The 19,221-nt window shown below is 42.3% G+C and overlaps 1 protein-coding gene across 1 annotated transcript in view; it reads left to right on the forward strand.

Moving 5' to 3' along the window:
• The window catches only part of LOC110393501 (serine/arginine repetitive matrix protein 1-like), a 3,124-nt gene extending 1,996 nt beyond the window's left edge, over positions 1–1,128 (forward strand). Inside the window, exon 3 of the mRNA XM_021386397.1 lies at positions 103–1,128. Within this exon, the coding sequence (XP_021242072.1) occupies positions 103–127 (25 nt within the window). The 3' untranslated portion in view covers positions 128–1,128. The remainder of the gene's footprint in view (positions 1–102) is intronic.

Here is a 19,221-nt window from a genome sequence, read left to right on the forward strand (position 1 = left end):
CCTCCCTCCCTCCCGCTCTCCCTCTCTCTTCTCTCTCTCTATAAAGAACCGTCAAGTTTTAGTGCGCATTGCTAATTAGTCAATTTCTCTCTGCCTTCACAGGCTGGCGACTTTGCTGCTGAGCTGAAACTGCTAATTTCTGTGACCAGCTTTTTTCTTAGCTGTGATCTGGATGAATGAGTAGCTGTCTCACAGAGATGACAAAAATAAACTCTAATCCCCCCAAAAATTTCCACTACATCTTTCTCATGCATAGATTTATGATCTTCAAGCGCCCTGTGCAATATGCAAACTTTTGTGTGTGTGTGTGTGTGTGTGTGTGTGTGTGTGTGCATGTGCTTGGGGGGGCAGGCTGTTGTATTCAGGTTGCACAAGGTTTGGTTTGTGTCTCTGCTCCCCCCTCACCCCGGATATGATGGAAATAATGTCTGATTTCAGTACCCAATATATTGTCCCCTCTACCCCCCCCATTTATATTATTGCTCTGATGAGATGTATCTTCGTTTCTAGCAAGCGGGGTGAGGCTGAAGGGGCGGAGGGGAGAGAGAGAAAGTGAGGCTCCTACATGGTGTTAGTGGTAAAATGTTCCCTTTCCATTTGTTCCCCTGCACTGTTCAAGATTTATGATCTTGTTTGAAGGCATATTTTCTCTATTGTTTTGTCTGGTTAGACAACCGTCTCTGAACTTCACTGTCAGCTCTTCAGCAGATAAGGGTTCAGAAGTCACTTTTTTTTTTTATTGGAAGATTAGCATATTGTCAGATTTGTCTTTCAGTTTCAAGACTTTGCAATGCAGAAGCCTGAATCAAATGGCAGGAAAGCAGCTGCTGTTTCACAAATGTAACCTTTCAACTTTCTGCCAGATCTGATACCCTGAAACATGCACAGCCCATGATTTGGGGCTTTGTTTTGGCTTTGGTTTTTGCTCCTTTGTTGCTGGAACAAGCAAAGGGAGTTCTCGTCGTAGGCAACTGGGGTTTTTTCTTTCCACGAAGGGACATTTTGGTAAAGGACGTGTTCTCCACACTTTATCTCATGATGTATTGCACCCTCACGTATATAGCTCTGTTTCTCTGTTGTCAAACCTGCAATTGTCAAAAAAAAAAAAAAGAAAAAGAAAAAGAAAAAGAGAGAGAGAAACAAAAAAGAGGAAAAAATGAAAGGTGGGATGTATGCCCTTGAAAGAATTGCGCACAAAGGGATGCTGGAATGAGCACTTAAGGGAAGTTTTACTTGGTGTGAAATCCACAAGACCCATCCCATTTCCCAAATAATACTCACACATTTGTCACGGTGATACCCTCCAGAAGTGGGACTTGGGATGCCAGCTCTCCTGGTCTCCCTCTTTGGCTTGGCTGAGGATGCCAGTGCATTGACAGAGTTGGAGTCAGATTGCTCAGGGATGCAAAGGAATGGAACTGAAAGGCATCAAGGCAATTTTCATTTTTATTTACTTTTTGGTGACCATAGAAAAGTTCTGCCACACTTTCCCATTTTGCCTGACCAGACAGCTCCCAACATCCTCCTTTGTATGTCAATTCTTTCTGCAAGACATTTCCAAGAGAAATTAGATAGCTGGTGTTTTAGGATACAGTATTCTTCCTAAAAGGGTGACACCATTTTAATGGTTCTGCTAAAACCACTTTTTGCTCTTTTCTTCCTGCTGTGCCTCCCCTTCCTTCCAGCTGTACTCTGTTGGGTACCCGGATTTGGCCCCACACAGGTGAGTGAATTACAAGATGCCTCTACTTCAATCATAGCTAGTGCTTTTAGGGGTCACAGAATCACAAAATCATTAAGGTTGGAAAAGACCACTAAGATTTCCTAGTCCAACCACAAATCCATCCCCACCATGCCCACTGACCATGTCCCTCAGTGCCACATCTCCACATTTCTTGAACACCTCCAGGGATGGTGACTCCACCACCTCCCTGGGCAGCCTGTGCCACTGCCTCACTGTTCTTTCTGGGAAATTTTTTTTCCTAATATTCAACCTGAACCTCCTCCGGCACAACTTAAGGCCATTACCTCTTGTTACTGTTACCTGGGCCCAACCCCAACCATGCCAGGTGTCTCCCAACTGTAGTAGAAGGGAAGAACAATTCTTACATCATGCTTGTGCTGCTGAACTGTGCTGCTGTAATGTCTGTAAATAACCCTCGAGGCATTTTGTATCAGTTTTCCCTGAGTGATATGTTGCATGTTGCCCACTCTCACACCATTGTAAGCTGCCAAATGTGTCTGTGCCAACACGTGGCAAGTTTCTGGGACTAGCATACTAGTGTGTTTTGCTTATTAGTGAAAAGACTTGATTAATTTTTGTTTAACTTTTGTATACTAACTGAAGTTAAAATAAAGTTCACTGCTATTTCTGGATGTGATTTGTGATCACTTTCAAATTACAATTTTTTAACTTTCTTCCCTGAAGCTTTCTGAATTAAATCACATTGAACAAACATTTTCAAAACTCCTGAGTAGGTTGTTTTCTAAATGGACTTGAGCTCTTCTGAAGGAAGAGTTCAAAGCTCCTAGCTCACTTGGGTGCTTTTCAAAGTTCTACACACATTATGGCTGCAAAGTAGAAGATTAAAGTTCACCTCTTACAGGCAGCAGCTGTCAGCAGAAAATACTGTGTGTTTTCTTTCTTCTGTGATTACTCCAGACCCACACCATGTAAAATTATCCATTTCTTCTATTGAGCAAAACTACATATACTTGTTACTTGGTTTAAGCGAGACTCATAAGCTTAAGAGCATCACAGACTTGAGAGAAAGTAAGAGTGAAGTGCATCTCCCCTGAGGCGCTGGACACATGCTAAGTCCTGAGCCTTCCTTATTGTAGCAATAGGGCCCTATCCTTAAGCAGGATTCCCACAGACTGGAGGGTGGTACCCCTTGCTTTCATCTTTTGAAAGTCAGATGTGAGCAGGTGTTGTACTTTTTTATTTGTTTCCTCTCCACTCATCTCCTCCCTTCCATGCATGCACCTCAGCTTACTGAAGTCTCAGTGCAGAGGCTTGTAGCAGGGAGGACAGCACCACAAAGGGAACTGAATCTCTGTACTTCTTAGCAAAGAGGTCCTCATGCAGAAGAGGCTTTAATCGAGAAAATGTAAGGCTTTGTCTTTAAAATCCAAGGGAACATACTCAGTAAATAAACAAGAAACACTTTTCAGTAAGAGCAATTATAAAAAAAAAAGAGAAGTTTTGAATCCATCTATAATATCTGTGCTTTAAATATGAAATGTAACTCTGTAAACTGATGTGGTCTGAGAGATTTTTTGCATATTTTTTGGTTGTAATATACATTGGCATTGATACTCCAGCGCAGCTCCAAAATCATCAAGTTATCTGCATAGGATCTTAATCACTATGAGCAAAAATAAGAGTCAGTTCTGAACACTTGCCCTTTGTCATTGAGACTGCTGCAAGAAACAGAGCTTCAGCTGGCTTCACTCTTTGGGGCACAGAAGCTGCTTTTGTATGCAACTTCTGGCCTGCTGGACTCTCTCAGCAGTTGGCATTTCTACCACTGTTGCTTGCAAATGGCGGAAGAAATGTGACCAGTTGACAGTGCTCCCTGGAACCACCCAGATGTGGATGGGATCTCTCCCCAGTGGAAAAGAAACTTCTTTTGGGGACTTTCAAGAGAGGTCAGTGCTGGAGATAAACTGGATTGCCTTTGCTGGGAAAAGTGTCACACATGCTGTTGGGACAGCTCTGAGCACACAGTTCCTACTGTAGTGCAAGTACTTCACAAGTAGACAAGCCAAAGCAGTACTCGTGTTATCAATAACATTGTTGTGCCTGCCAAAAATTGTTGTACAGTCCACTGTGGAGTTTCTGATGTGGAAGTTTATATGGTTGCTCTTCTGAAGGTACGCCTGGCATCACAGCAGCACTTCCTATGTACAGACAAACCCACTTAATCCATTGCCAGGTAGCGTATTTAGGAACAGAGCAGGAGAGGAAGCTTGGGGCAATGTTAGAGCTCTCAAATCCATATGTCTGAATTCTCACACTGACACAGAGGTTGTACCTATGCTCACTTACACACTTTAGGGTTTGGGCCAACTCCCACGGGTACCTTATTTCTCCCTGAGAGGACTTTTCACTGAAAACAAAGGAGCTGGGAGGGAGAGTGTCCTGAAATCAGAAGCTATCCTGGGTCTGGTAATATACATATAACAACCTTGACCCAGGTGCGTCCTTTAGTATCTCTGTGCTTCAGTTAATAAACTCTAAAAAGGATTTTCATTAGTGCAGTCCAAGGCTCCCCCAGCTTGCGGTCCGCCTGTCCTACTGCGCTCATCTGCCCAGCTCCACCCCCATCTGGAGTTGTTGAGCGTTTCCCATTCCACCTGCTATGCCAGTGGCTCTGAAGGCTGGCACAACTGGCCCCAGAGGTGTCACAGGCATTCTGATCACCTGTGTTGTGCCCTGGTTAATCGATGCTTGCCCAGTGCTTTGAGATTCCTCCAGGGACGCTGACTGTTTTTATTTATGCACACAACCATGTCTTGAAGTATAGTTTCCATGCCTGAATGTATGCAGAGAATTTTGTCTGTAGCAGAGTCATAATACCCGTAGGTCTTCAGCCTTTTGCCCTGCTTGTCCAAAGTTCTGGTGAAGAAGAAGTGGGAGATGATAAACAGGAGTGATCCTAAGAGCACCGAAAGACAAACCATTCTTCCTCCTCCCCTCCTCCCCCCCACCCCCAGGTACGCAACAGAGTAAATCACATAAAAAGATAAAGCATTCGGTGCAATGCTGTGCAATCGAGAAGACATGAATAAAGTTTCTAGCAAACCAGTAGCTTCTGAAAAATCAGACTATAAGGTATTGCCTCTGAAAGAGTTATTAAAATAACTCTGGGGGGGGGGGGCAGAACTCACAACTGTTAAAAGAAGCAGCTAAGCTTGGGGAAATTGCAATCTAAAAGCAAGGTGGATTAAGCAAATCCTTCTATACAGAACCATGCTACAAGTAGGAACCCTCTAACCATCGCTCGGAAGAGCTTATGCTCTGGGACTTGACATTCAGGCACATAATATGAGCATTAGAGATTGTGTCTGCACCACGGTCCAAATTAAAGAATATTCTCTTGTGCTGAAGTCCATTTCTGTTCAGGAAAGCATTTAAGCATTTCTCTAAGCATATACTTAAGTGCTCTCTTGAAAAGGGATGCTTTCTCGACGTGGGATGTGGTCCTGAGCTCACCATCTGGTTTGTCTGAGATTTCCCAGCCTAGTGTGCTCAGTTTTCTGTCCCTACAAACAGGGAAGAGGATACGCTGGTGGCCACTGGTACCGTGACCGCTCCAAAATCATGGCCAGGCTTTGTAAGGAGGTAGGACAATTCTTCTTCCCAGATGCTGATTTCATGGGGCAGCCTTTTAGGAAACAATGGGAAAAGGGAAGCTTCAGAGTCACAGAAGTTGGCTGGATTGCAGCGCCTAGATTTAGTGCTTGTTTTTGTACTGATCTAATTCATAATCCATAGGTTTGACGTGGCTCTCACAAGCCCCAGAGGGGCACTAACCATTTTTAAGGGAGAGAAGAGTTGCAAAGAATTTTTAATTCTCTTTCAAGAAAGTCTGCTGACAAAGACTTTTGTTCTCCACCACTGCTAAGTGCTCTGTGGACAGAAATCTTTCCCACAGTGCTCCCTTTCCACTGCCCAAAACTGAATCCTCTTAGGATGTGGCCCAGAGGAAGTTGGTGAGGAAGTAATGATTTAAAATAAAATGCAGCTTTGACTTTGACTACCAAGATATTTCTTCATTAGCATGATTTTAGGGGCAAAATAAACAAAAGCATAAAAAAGCAAAGGAAATGTGAGTTAAGGTTTACAGTCTCCCCTTGCTTTACCACACAGGGCTCTGCTTATAAGGAATGGTCTTATGCTGCTGCAGAGGGGAGAAAGGAGAGATCTCTCCGAGGAGATGAGGTATCATCACTGTCTCAGTAACCAGAGTTATTCCCCATTGTGGAACAGTCAATATTGTTTTCTCCCTGTACTCCTTTTCCCCTGTTCTCCAAAATGTGTTTTTAGACTCAGAAACTGCTTACTCAAGTTAGTTAGTTTGCTAAGAGAAAAAGCAAAGCAAAACCTGGAGACAGGGCTACATGAGATTAAAACCAGGTAATCTTTAACTTCATGTGGCCAGTGAAGGTCAAACATTCTTCCCCTAACTGGCGCTGACCCTCACTAGTTAGGCACTGTGGTTTGGGTGAACTCCAGCAGCAGCTCAGGCCTACCCCAACCAGCTACCAGGTACACAGGTATCTCTTTCTTCTTTCCACAGTGAAACAGCAACACGAGGTAGGCACAGAACTGCGCAAATCTTTTTTTTTTCATCAGGCAAGATATAACTTCTGTAGCAGATACTCTGCCCATCAGGAAAATGGGAGCAGGAAAATAATCCCTTTCCTTTGCTGGAGGGTTTCTCTGCCTCTCAGCACAGTGGGCAGTTGTGCCTGGCCTCCTGGTTTGCATCTGGCCCAGGCAGTAGAAACCCAAAAGAAGTCATCACAGAATGGCTGGCAGAGCCCTGCATGTCACCAGCCAGCTGCTTCAGTCCAGCATCTAGCTCACATAATAGAAACATCCCTCCATTTGGCTTGAGTGACATTGCCTTGGAATACAAGCAGATCATCTGTGGTCTGCTTTGGCGCGAAGGAAATACCAGCCGCTCACAGCTGGAAGTTGTTCCCCCTCACCTTTTCAAATATTTCCATGATGACAAATGGAGAATGTGAAGAAGTCGATATGAGCTCTGTTTCTCTTCTACTAGAGAATTAAGAGGAAGCTTTAGTCTTTCCCGTTATCAACAATCAAACTAATTCATGAGCTGTGTATGAGAGGTAAAACTGTAGGTATTAGGGTAGATATCATTAATTCTGAGAAATGAAAGTGAAATAAAGTGCTGCTTGATGTCAGAGCCCAGTCACCAGAACTTCATCTCATTTTTTTCTTTGGCTCAAGTTGCCTGGGTGATTTTCAGGTACCTATTGCTCATGAGATAACATCTCCCTGTCTGCCCAGTGCTTTCTATCCATTTACACCAAGGTATAAATAAACATCCCGGATATCCTCGGGCTGAGAAGTGATCCTGAAGAGAAATGAAAAAGGGATTCCATTTTAACTTCATTCATGTAGCACTCATCAGCAGAAAAAGGTTCGTTGCTGATGTAAGGGGATGGTCCTAGTGGACTCAGCACTCACTCACACAAGCCATGAATCTGGCCAGTAGTCATTTACCGATGATAAAACAGGGAGATAGGCAAAATGAAGAACTTCCCTCTGCTAAGAAATTTCTTTTTTTTATTTTAAATTAGATGTATTTTAGTTACAAAAGACTGTGAAATTGTTCAAAATAATAAAACTTTAGGATTTCTATTCTCCTTATCTCAAGAATAGCGGTGATGATTTAAAACGAGTATGATCAGAAGGAAATTTATATATTGCACCTTGACTTTGGTTTCAGACCTGAACAGTTTTTAACTGCCAAGCGACAAGCCCTTTAAAACGGGATTAACAGTGGAAATTCTGGCTTTTTTCAGCTTCCATGGTGATACTATAACATCTGGACTCCTTCACAGCCCTTGGTCCACCATCAGGAACAGCCAGTGACAGACATCGGGACTAAAGTGACAGCAGTGACCCGAGTTATTTTGGAAGTTACAGCCCAACATATAAGATTTCATGCAGTGGCTCTGATGACAAAAAACGAATTTACCACATGGAATCTCACAACATATTGTGCGGTAACTCAGAAAATAACTTGGGTTACCGTAGCACATATATATATAATACACATTAACAGTGTTTATAGACACTGATCTATTAAGTCATTTCCCTACACTACCTTCAGACCTTCTGTATGAAGCTGAAAAGCCATCATTAAAGCTATGGTTTGCCAGACAATTACTTTGTCAAATCTCAAGAAATTGCATAATAAATTGTATACATGCATCAAACATGAACAGCAGAGGGATATAACAAGCAGAGAATTTCCAGTCCACTTGTTCGTTCATCTGAACAGTAGCTTTTGTTTTGAAGAGTAATCCTATATTCTTTTCAAGGCATAAAATGTGCATATACATTTATCTATCAAACTAAGTAGAAATAATTGAAACACTTAATATGCACAGTAATAAAGAAACGCACGAACAACTTCATTATTAATGTCTATTGATTATTTATGTTTTCAAATAGGCAAATGTAGCTACTAATATTTTACCATGTTAATCTATATGTGCTTTTTGGCTTTACCTGTTTATTGGCAAATTTACTGTCCACATTATGGGTATTTTTATTGCTGTACACTCATTTGCTATGCACATAACAGGGGTCAGTTTACAAACTGACGGTGTTTACTCAGTTTGATTACTATGTAACATTGCTGAGACTATTCCCCCTTTGGAAAATTAACCATACAAGGAAGCCCAGTAAATCTTTACTTAAAAATTCCAAACTTTAGATTGATTTCAGCAGTGGGTCCGTATTGATCTAAAAAGCTTTGCGTTCCTAACTAAAAACTAATCTTTATTTCACCCTTTAGTGACTGCAGCCATAAATATGTTCACTTGCAGTGGAGTTTAGTGGATTAATGGTTATTGGAGATTGTGGCTTCCAACTGAGGTTGGTAAACCTTAACCTTTGGAGGACAACACGAAGGCATTTACCCCTTGTCATCTATAACAGCCAGGTCCATTTCTGACAGTTACCTGAGTGTTAAAGAGGAGACAGAGCAAGGGATGGGAAATAAAGCACCAGAGGCTCACTTTAGCTATTAATCACTTATTAGTCTGACTTCTGTATCTGGACCTGACACTTTTTCTGATGCAAAGTCATTGAAATGAGACGATTTGTTTCACGCGTGATACAAGGACTCTAAAATTTCCAAGCACGACAGCTAGTCTCGCCTCAAAATTAAAAGGCAGAAGCATGATGCCTCCTGTTCCTTTATTTCACAGTGTTTGTGGGAATTGCTTTACGTGACTCAGGACAGAGGATTTTTGAAGGCAGCGGTCAGGAAACATTACATTACATTCCACTACAATGACTTATTACCCAAAATATAATTATACCAATTGTTATAAAAACCATAATTGCATTAATGTCTTAAAGTAAGGTTTATTCTGGAATGTCATGTTCTGAAATAGATGTCAATTAGCGCGTAAGTTATGAACAATCCATCCCTACAAAACTTTAATTCACTCAACTCAGCTTAAGTTACTCAAGAAAGTAATGTGAGGGTAGAAATTATTCCCACATGTAAGGGCTGAAAGATCTGCCCTAACTTTTCATTAAAGAGAATAATGATTATTGAGAACATAAAAAAATTATTTCATTAGCCATACAGAGAAGGTTTCACTGGAACATGGAATATACAAAACGGTAGATGTCAAGTGATTATATTAACAGACACATTTCAATATCCATTGTTCCAGAAAATATACTGAGCTTAAAGGATAGATTTCTTCTGCAAGAAATATTGACTCGAGCCTGCCTAAATTCAAGGGAGAAATTTATTTTTCACAAGCAGGTACCATCTTGTGGCAGTCACTTCTGCAGTTATTCCCATTTGAGATCATAAGGGCTCATTGTGTCAAAAAGGTACCACCGGCACAGGGCACCTGGATTCTGGAAATGGATCTTATTTTAAAACCTTTCTTTCCGTTTCTATTAATTCTTGTATTTTTTGCAAATCAAATTCCTGGGAAGGGAGATTGCTTTTGTAATAACATAGAATCACAGTCGCTGGCAGCTGTTGCAAATGTTTCTAGGCAATTTATGTCCCTTGAGACGTTTCTCCAACATCAAGGTAATCAGGGCTAGTGGGATATGATCTGGGAACAATTCAAATAACAGGTTTCCCATCCTGGACTGAAAAACACAGTCCTGGGAGACGCACAGATTGCTCTCCGTGCCCTGACATTCACTCCTAACAATTTTTGCATCTGTTTTCTTTGTTAAACTAAAAGCATTGATTCAAGCATTTAACCAAAGGTAACAAGTTGTAGGAGTACAGAACATCTGCTAGGTAGAATGCTGCTCTTATTTTGCATTGTCATTTGCCTTACCTTTTTCTTGCTCTTTAATTCTCTCTGACTCATCCTCTAGTTTCAGTCTGGAATAGATTTCACCCAAGAAGGTTGATGAAGTGCAGCTGCACCACAGGTGGGACCCTGCTGCTGGATGTCCTCACCAAAGAGGGAAACTGGATTTGTTGGGGGATCTTCCACCGGCTCGGGCCAATAGCAAAAACCATGTGGGCTTTGCAAAGATAACTTCAGTTTTATCTTAGAATCATAGAATCATCAAGGTTGGAAAAGACCATTAAGTTCACCAAGTCCAATGATCAGCCCATCCCTGCAATGTACACTGACCACGTCCCTCAGTGCCACTTCTCCACGTTTCTTGAACACCTCCTGGGACGGTGACTCCACCACCTCCCTGGGCAGCCTTTGTCTGTGCCTTACGACCCTTTCTAAGAAGAACTTTTTCCTAATATTCAACTGGAACGTCCCCTGGCACAACTTAAGGCCATTACCTCTGTTGCTGCTATCACTGGTTACCCAGGAGAAGAGGCTGACCTCCACCAATAATAAGAAAACATCAGCTTTCTTAAATAGATCGGTTTCCAGAAATCTTTGATGGTCTGGACCGAAGTTTGTTTCCCCTTCCTCTGCAAAGAAAGCCTTAGAAATGTGATCTAAGTGGAGAGAGTAGAAAGAATACAAAGTGCTGCTGCTGCTGCAGGAGGACAAAAATCTGCCTCTATTTCCCTGCTGAGCATACGTAGCGATATATACAGTATGGTGGCAGTTAAGAGCAGCCTGAAATCTGTAGGCTGTGAGCAGTCTCAAAAAACTTTGTGCCATATAAATAAGGTTGTGATAATTGCAGATGTCTTTTGATTGCAATTGGAGTGCAGACAAGAGGGAAAATTTCCTGTTTGTGACAAAACTCAAAGGCTGATCTCTCTAGTTAACATTTTCTGCCCTTTCTGAACACACGTTGTTGATGTTGCAGGAAGGAGAATGGAAGTGGTCATTTTCGTCCACCATGAAGCAAGAAAAACATATACTGGTCAATACAAAACACAAGGTCTTTATGGCATTTAGGAGATACATTCATCTGTCTGTGTGGGACTGTCAACCTGAGGAACTGAAGGAGAAATGAGTCTGCCTCTGACTGCCTGTCCCGATGGTGAAGCAGAGCTGGCACTTATCTGAGCCACTGCTGGAGAGTCAATGTCTATTGGAGAACTCAGTGCTGCAGGGAGTGATGAGGCAATGGGGACAAGAGACCACCTAACTCTCTTCTACTCAATCAGTTTTGAAAAAAACCCGCTGGGCAAGGAGAGCACCTCTAAATGCTACCGGGCTAGTAGGATGAGGAAGTGTGATGGGTCAGTGGGATAATGGCACAGGGGAAATAGGAGATGATCAGGGGAGATATGGAGCTGATCAGTTCCTTTTTCATTCTGTTCCTTAGGTTGGCAGTCTCACACAGGCAGATGAAGGTATCTCCCAGATGACATAAAAACCTTCTGTCTTGTGCATGGTAGTAAATGATTGTGGCACAGGGATGTGGCTATTTTTTTTTTTTTTTTTGAGGAAGACATTCCCAGAGAGCATCATAGACATCTCTCGGTGAAGGGGAAGATACTTTTGGGAATCCTTCTTAATCCTGTGGAAGTTCATCATCCCCTGCTGAGGATGATGCTCAGAGTAGGTCCACCTTGGCTAAGGCTGCTGCTCTCCTGTGAGAATGCCAAGCTGCATAGAATATTATAGAAAAAATACAAAGAAATTAAAAATGACCACATCATTTCACACAGCAGTAAATATGTCATAAGGACTTTTTATCACATGGATTTGATGCACATTGGGCAGCAAGAAAATGGATTTGATCAACAGGAATAGCTGCTTTAAAGCTAATATGAACTACTGAGTAACAAATCCTCTTTTTTGTAATGCTTAAATACGGATTTACATGATGGACCATAACAACTCCAAATGTACCATTTATGTTTATCATGTAAATAATGATGAGTTTTCAAATTAGAATGCAGATCAAAATAGCATACTAACTATTCAAATGGCTTCTTGGTTCAGAAATTCACTTTTGTAATAGTTCAAAAATAAGAACTGTATAGACTGTGAGCTGACATTATGGAGACCCATGTGACTAATGTGCGCGTGTGAGTGGTCCTGCTGAACTCTGTAGGTTTACTTGGCTATACAAAGTTACTTATGGCCCTATGTACCTGCAGGAGAGATGTTCAAGTAAGCTTCTCAGTTCTCTATTTTTTCTCTTGTCAACTTCCAAGAACCCTGTTAGCTGATGATAAGATCTTATTAACATATACTATTTGCTGCTAGAGAAGTAATTTCTGTCTCCAAAGCATGTGCCATGTGATCTTTAGCTTTCTGGTTTTGCTACCTTTTTATTCTGTACCATGCAGTATTTCAAAAAACTTGCAAGAAACCTCACCAGGATCCTTCTTCAGTGCATGTACTTTCAGAAATGCCGTGTTGCCCTCTCCCAGCCTGCTTTTGCATGCCTCAGCCCTATAACTGCCCTCCGGCTCGCGTGTACATGCACAAATGTGGGAATCTATGGGAACCAGAGCAGCTCCTGCATTTGACATTTAAATCTTTAATAGCTAAACAATACATTGTTCTCTGGATTGTCCAGTGCTGCTGAAATACAGACACATTGTCACCTTTGGTATTGGGATCTCAGCCAGGGATGGCTTCTGCAGTTCTCCAAGGCTTAAAACCAGTCTTGTGCAAAAGGCCAGTATGAAGGTTGCACAAGTTAAGTCACTCCATGCCCCTTTGGCCCCCAGAATTGGTCCCAATGCCATAGTCTGTGGCTGAAAATAGGCTTTGGGCTGCCTGTGAGTAGAAAGGTGAAGTCTAAAAATAACCAAGGCCTGAGTGGTCAGGGGAAAATAGAAAGCCCAAAGGTTATTTTGCACTCATTTTTCCCATTCTGTACCCATCTCCCCCTGTACAGACAGAGTCCATCCCCTTCTACTTCCTCTGAGTTAATTATAACTTGCATTGAGTAGTGTCGTGGAGAGAGACATAAAAAGCAGCAACACTAATAGTACTCAGGGGGAATTTAGCAGCTCTACAGCAGAACAAAAAACTCCCAGCAAAGAGTTGTGGCAATAAATGAGCCAGTTTGATACCAGTCAAAGTCCACATGCACATAGATTTATTTGCTCTATATTGGCCATGCTTTTCCAGCTCCATGAGATACGGATATTTCTGCAGGAAGGATTCCAGTTTTAGATAAAGAGGTAGCATGTTCCTACAACATAAAGCATTCACTGGCCACTGCACCAGTGCTGTGACACTGGTGTTCAAATGAGCTTTTGAAAATCCCTAAGAGGGATTTGGGCACAGCTTGAAAGGAAATATTTGGACTTACATTTTAGCAGAACTGAGGAGGGTGAGCAGGGGCTCTCACTGCCTCTGCTGCTGCTTGTGATAAGCCAGAGCCCACTCGAGGCATCACTGTGAGTGGTGTGGTAGGAGGGCTTCCCTAGCCTCACCAGCTGTGCAGGTGAGCTGGGAGCATGGGCAGAGAACAGCGTGGAGATGGTGAAAGGAACAAGGCAAAGCATGCCTCTGGTGCCAGTATTTAGGTTTTTTGCTTTTCCTCAGTTTATTTATTCTGGTTTAGGTGTCAGGCACATTCTCAAGGTCAGAAATGCCTTACCCTATTCATCTGCTAGAGGGGACTACATGAAGCTGCTCACAGCTGGAATCCCAACCAGCACTTCTAGTTTCTTCCCCTTGATTACTATTGACTTGTCCAAAGTATTGTGTTCTTCTGGTTGGAATTCAGCTGCGGCCCTTGCTTCTTCCTCTCCCTCTCCAGTGACCTTTCTGGCTCTTCTCAGTGAGTAGTTGTCAGCCCTCTCCTAAACTGTCTCAACATCCTTCTGCCCCCCTGCTAGATTCCATCTTGCAGGAGGAAAATAGATATCTTTCAGTGAGAGGGCCAACTCAATGGCAGGACTACAGCAAGAATTCTCTGGGCTTGCTTAACTATGTTTTACTTCAGAGTTCTCATTTGTGATGGCTAAAATCATAGAATCATTCAATCACAAAAAAAAAACAAAAAAACAAAAAAACAAAAAAAAAACAAAAAAAACAGGCTTTAGTAATTAATTCTAGAATGCCGGAGAAGGTGAGAATGGCTGGAATCCATAGCCTCCATTTGTTTTTCAGGTTGCCTGTTTCTGAGATATACTACCCGTGCAGTGCAGTTGAAGAAGGGATGGTCTATCTCTATAAAAAGCTATAAAGCATTCCTAGATTAGGAAAAAAAATGACAGATAACTTTGCAAGCCATGGATTTGTGGGGAGTCTGACTTCACGTATACATATTTCCCTTCTGATGTGAAAAAAGATAAAGATTTTCTCTTGGTACTTACAGGGCCAATTCCTACAACAGTGGAGACATCTAAATGGTTTCTAGAAGTTTTGCAGACACTCTGTACACTTTCTTCCAGATGGCAAAGACAGATTTATACTAGAAAGTATTGAAAACAGTGATGCTAAGGAAAAAACATAAGGAGAAAAAATGTCCTAAATGTTGATTGAATCGCAAGGTGCATAAGAATTTACCATGACTTCCCATTCGTGTCTTTGAAGTTAAACTGATTTTGTTGTCTACCACTTGTTCTTTTTCAAAGGGTTATGGAAAATAAACGCACTTCCTGTGAAATTGCATTGAACAAGCATCACACAGAGAATTCCCTTCCCCCACCACCTTCCTGCACCACTGCAAAGACTTAATGATTTACATTGTTCAAAGAGTCACTCAAGCAGGCAAAGTGGAATTCCACCTGATCAGTAACATAGGGTACTTCCTATCTCAGCACTCCTAGTACGTGAAGAGCTGTATGGAAAATGCTAAGGTGACTATAGGTTTTAAAAGTAAAAATCCATTTTCTATGTGTGTGATTGTGTGAAAAACATGATGGAGAGTGTCCTGAAGACGGGTGGTGAAATGAGAGTAAGCACACCAAGACATTACCCAACCTCAATGGCACATGCTACATTGTCTCCATTATCAGACAAAAAACCGCGCAAGAGACAGAGATCAAAGGGTTAGCTTTTCAGTGCTCTTGTCATGCGTCTTCTTAAATGATAATGTAAAGGTTTTAAAAAACATTTACCGTAATTTCTGCTAAGTGTCACAGCCTAGTGAACCATTAAAAGTGAAGCAGCTCACTGAACCGCGCTGGAGTGAACAGATGGAATTCCACCCTCCCTCTGCTCGAGAGCCTCCACGAACAATGCAAAGTCTTCTTGCAAATCTCCTCCTCTGAGCTCATTACCCAGGGCAAATATGTGGCAAGTTTTCCCATCACAAAGGCTGGGGCTCTCTCCTCCTCCCAGACAGACTGTGTGGTAGGATTTGCGAAAAAAATTTACTCTGGTTTCTACACTCCTGCAATCCTTTCTTTGTTCCTCACTTACTATGGGTGCTTGGACAAAAGGAAGGGCACCCTCATCTAAGCTTCCCAGGGTTTTATGGATCACCAGCAGTCTCATTTTCTACAAATTTCGCTTTATAAAACAAGAAGTATACATTTTGTCCACAAACAGATGTTTTTAACTCCATCTTTCTCAACTTTCCAGAGCATCTCTACCTAAGTGACAAGTAATTCTGCACAGGTATGTGTGATCTTGCACACTCCACAGTAAATTTGTATGAGCTCGTGAAGATTTGGATCAGTTTTGCAAGGCTGAAATTTCTGTGGAGTTTTGTGATTTTTGCAAGCACAGTGTGAACCCTCTTCCCCAGGCCAGCTTGCAGTACAGGCTAGCAGGGGGGCTGTGAGCTCCAGAGGACCATGTGAACCAGCGATGCAGCAGCCATGGGAAAGGCAGACTGTGGGGACAGCTGGGGGATGCTTAGTGCTTGGTAGGTGCCAAAGTGCCTGAGGGGAGAGGATTCATACAATAAACTCCAGTTCCACTCAGGACCATCCTCTGCTTCCATAGAATCTCACTGATGAGTGAAGGGTGGCATGCAAAGGATTGATCCTGCTCACGTTTGGACCCCCACCCATAATTGCAAGGCCTGCATCTACAATTTGAATCACTTATTAAGCTTAATTTGAGCTGCGTTCTTTTCCACAACACGTAACTGGACAAAAATCAACTGCCTTTCATTTTTATCTTTGAAGCCAAAACCACAATTTCTGCCAGTCTGTGGGTTAACTGCCTACTTTCTCTGACCTATTCCATGCTTACTCCTGCATAAAACTGTTGAATATAATATTGTTCCTACTTCCCACAGAACCATGACAGCATGCTCCAGAAACCAGCCATGATCCTCCTCAGTCTGTTTTTGCCTTTGGCCTTCACTGTGGAAATCTGGAGATAGGGTTTACTGTGAAATTCAGCCACTGGAGGTTCCTCAGACCATGAAAACCAGAAATCAGCTGTCTTCAAGACTCATCTGCAAGTAGTTTCACCATTTTAGGGAGAGGTTTGCCCATGTCAGATCTGATGTGTTTCCCAAAAAACACTTCTTCTGTTTTCAACAGTCTTGTGTTCAGAGGGTATCTGGTGACAATGGAGTACAACATTCATTGCTGAAGGAAAAAAGTCACTTAAATTGGTCCTGTTCCAGGTTCTGAGACTGTGAATCTTCAGAGAAACATAGGAAAATTCACCATTTAATCTTCAGCTTATGCATGCTGAAAAATTAGAAGAGTTTTCCTGGAGGTGTTAAGCAAAAGGCTTGCCCTGAAATTTAGGATATGATCTTGGACACTCATCTTACAAGGCTGAAAGGAAGTGAGTAATTCCAGCCTTTCTGGAGACTGGAGAAGGCTGGAGACTTGCTCTGCTGGCGTTATTGTGGCACATCTGGCTGGTATTCCGGGCTGAAAAGCATGGGGCTGTGGGCAGGGAGGGAGGAAAGCTCTGTCACCTACTTCCCTGGGGAAAGCAGCAGTCTCCATCACAGGCTCCGTGCAGCAGCAGGAGATGCTGCCAGATGAACAACATGTCCCTACGGGAGGATGAACTGCTGCTCAGCCAGGTGTGGCCAGCCCTGTCTGTGCTGGCCAGGCTCGCTGCTGACTGCAGCATGCTCACCAAGGACATCCTGCTTCTCCCCAAGATGAGGCAAAGTAACATCTTCAGCACATTCTCCTTCCCCACCACACAGCCTCTTGCTTTCTCAAGCTCCTTCTGCCTGTCCACCTCTCTGAATAGTCTCTTACTAGGCAATCTCTGAGTTCCTTCCCAGGGTAAGATTTAGTAGCTTAGTGGGTAGTAATGGTGATAGGAGGATGGTTGGACTCGATAGTCTTGTAGGTCCTTTCCAACCTTGTGATTCTATGATTCTATGATTCTACGATTCTGCCAGGTGACTCTGGCCCTTTCTGGTGTCACAAATTTGCATCCAGGAGAAGCCACCAAGATTTTGCTCAGAAGTGGCAGCTGAAAACATAGGTAAACCAGAAGATATTGCAGTAGCTTGCTGGGAGAAGTAAGTCCTCAGCCCCTCTCATTTGGAGGCTGTGGCCATCGCAGGTGAGGCAGAGAACCTGGCTATGTGTGTAGGAGGTTGTTCTCTGGGAAGTAAAATAGATGTGCTTGAACCACCTCTCTAATTTCTTGACCGTGCCATTGGATTCTTTTGTACAGATCAATATGCACAGTTTCACTTTCATCTCCTAGGTTGTCGCGGCAGGTGATAATAACCAGCATGCTGCCAGTGTAGATCCCACAATCTTACATGGCCACTTCTAAGTGGTGTCCAGTATCACAAAAGTGGGATGAGATTCTCTCTGTACAGGAGCTGTTATGCAGGTTTCCAGCAGCTGTCAGCTCTACCAATGGCCCACTCCTTGAAGAGACCCACCTTGTATTGTCCCTCCACTGAAGCCACGGGAATTGCAGTCTGAGCACTGGTCCTTTGATTTGTGGAAACAGATAGAAAGAAGTGCTCCGTGTTTCATTATCATCTTTCTTTTTTTTCTTTATTCTTCTTTTTTACCATTTACATTGCATGCATACACTTGAGCAACTTGGCTTCAGTCTTGATTGAAATATTTAATGGATATTATTCATCGTTGGTATTCTCTCAATGTTGTTCTCATTCATTTTCAAACTGCCAAACCTTCCCATTTTTCAAGGATGCCTGGCCTTTTAAACAAGGAAAGCATTTGATACCTTTATTACATTTTTTGAGGCCACATTAGCTTGTTTTTGCTATCATTTTGACTTTGATTCTAATAAACTGAACAGAAATAGCAGTCTCTCCATTTCTTAAATACTGCATGCTTTTCCATTATTGTCCACAAACAGTTGATTCCAATCAACTTTCTTCAACTCATTCCATCCTCAAAATTACTGTACTTTTATAACCATTCACAAATATTTTCAGAAGTGCTTCCAATTTGACAATGTTATAACCTGGCCCTAAGGGTTTATTATCTTCTATGTTATTCATTTCACCTAGTTTCATTTCCTTGGACTAAGTCCAAAATAGCCCCTGGTCTTGTTGATTGCTCCTCAAACCGAAAAAACAGTTTGGTATCACACTTAGAAACGTGCATCCATCCTTAATGACTCCACTACTGCTATGCCCATCAATGTCAGTATAATTGAAATTCCACTGTAGTCACTGCATCTGCCTTTTTACCACTTACCCCTTGTCTGTGTAAGCATTTCCTGATCTATTTCTTTGTTTTAAGCACTTCCCAGTTTTCTTCTTGGACTGTTTCATACCTTTAAGAGGTCCTTATTCATACTTCACGTTTGTCAGATATTTGACAAGATGAATGGAAAAGAAATAGCATGTATAAGGAGCGCGTTACCTATTTTTGGATTTCCCCTCAAAGCAGGAGAGGGGCATGTCTTAGAACATTTGCCAGCTATGCCAAGAATGATTACTCAGGTGCAAAAGAAAGTGGAGAAGGTAAATAGAGGAAAAACACTCTCCTCAATATTTAAGTCGTATATATTCTTTTCTACATGTAGTTTTTTCTTGGAAAGTTCTGGCAGTAAAATAAAGCAGAACATTTAGGATGCTTCAAATAATACATCCCTCCTCCTGGTGAGCAAACCATGAGGGGGCTTCCTGACCCTAGCAATGTTGCACTGCCAGCAGAGAGAAACTGCTCTTCCGTTGCTTAGGCATACGCTGAGCCTTTGAGA

This window comes from Numida meleagris, chromosome 2, assembly GCF_002078875.1.
Source record: "Numida meleagris isolate 19003 breed g44 Domestic line chromosome 2, NumMel1.0, whole genome shotgun sequence".
NCBI lineage: Eukaryota > Metazoa > Chordata > Aves > Galliformes > Numididae > Numida > Numida meleagris.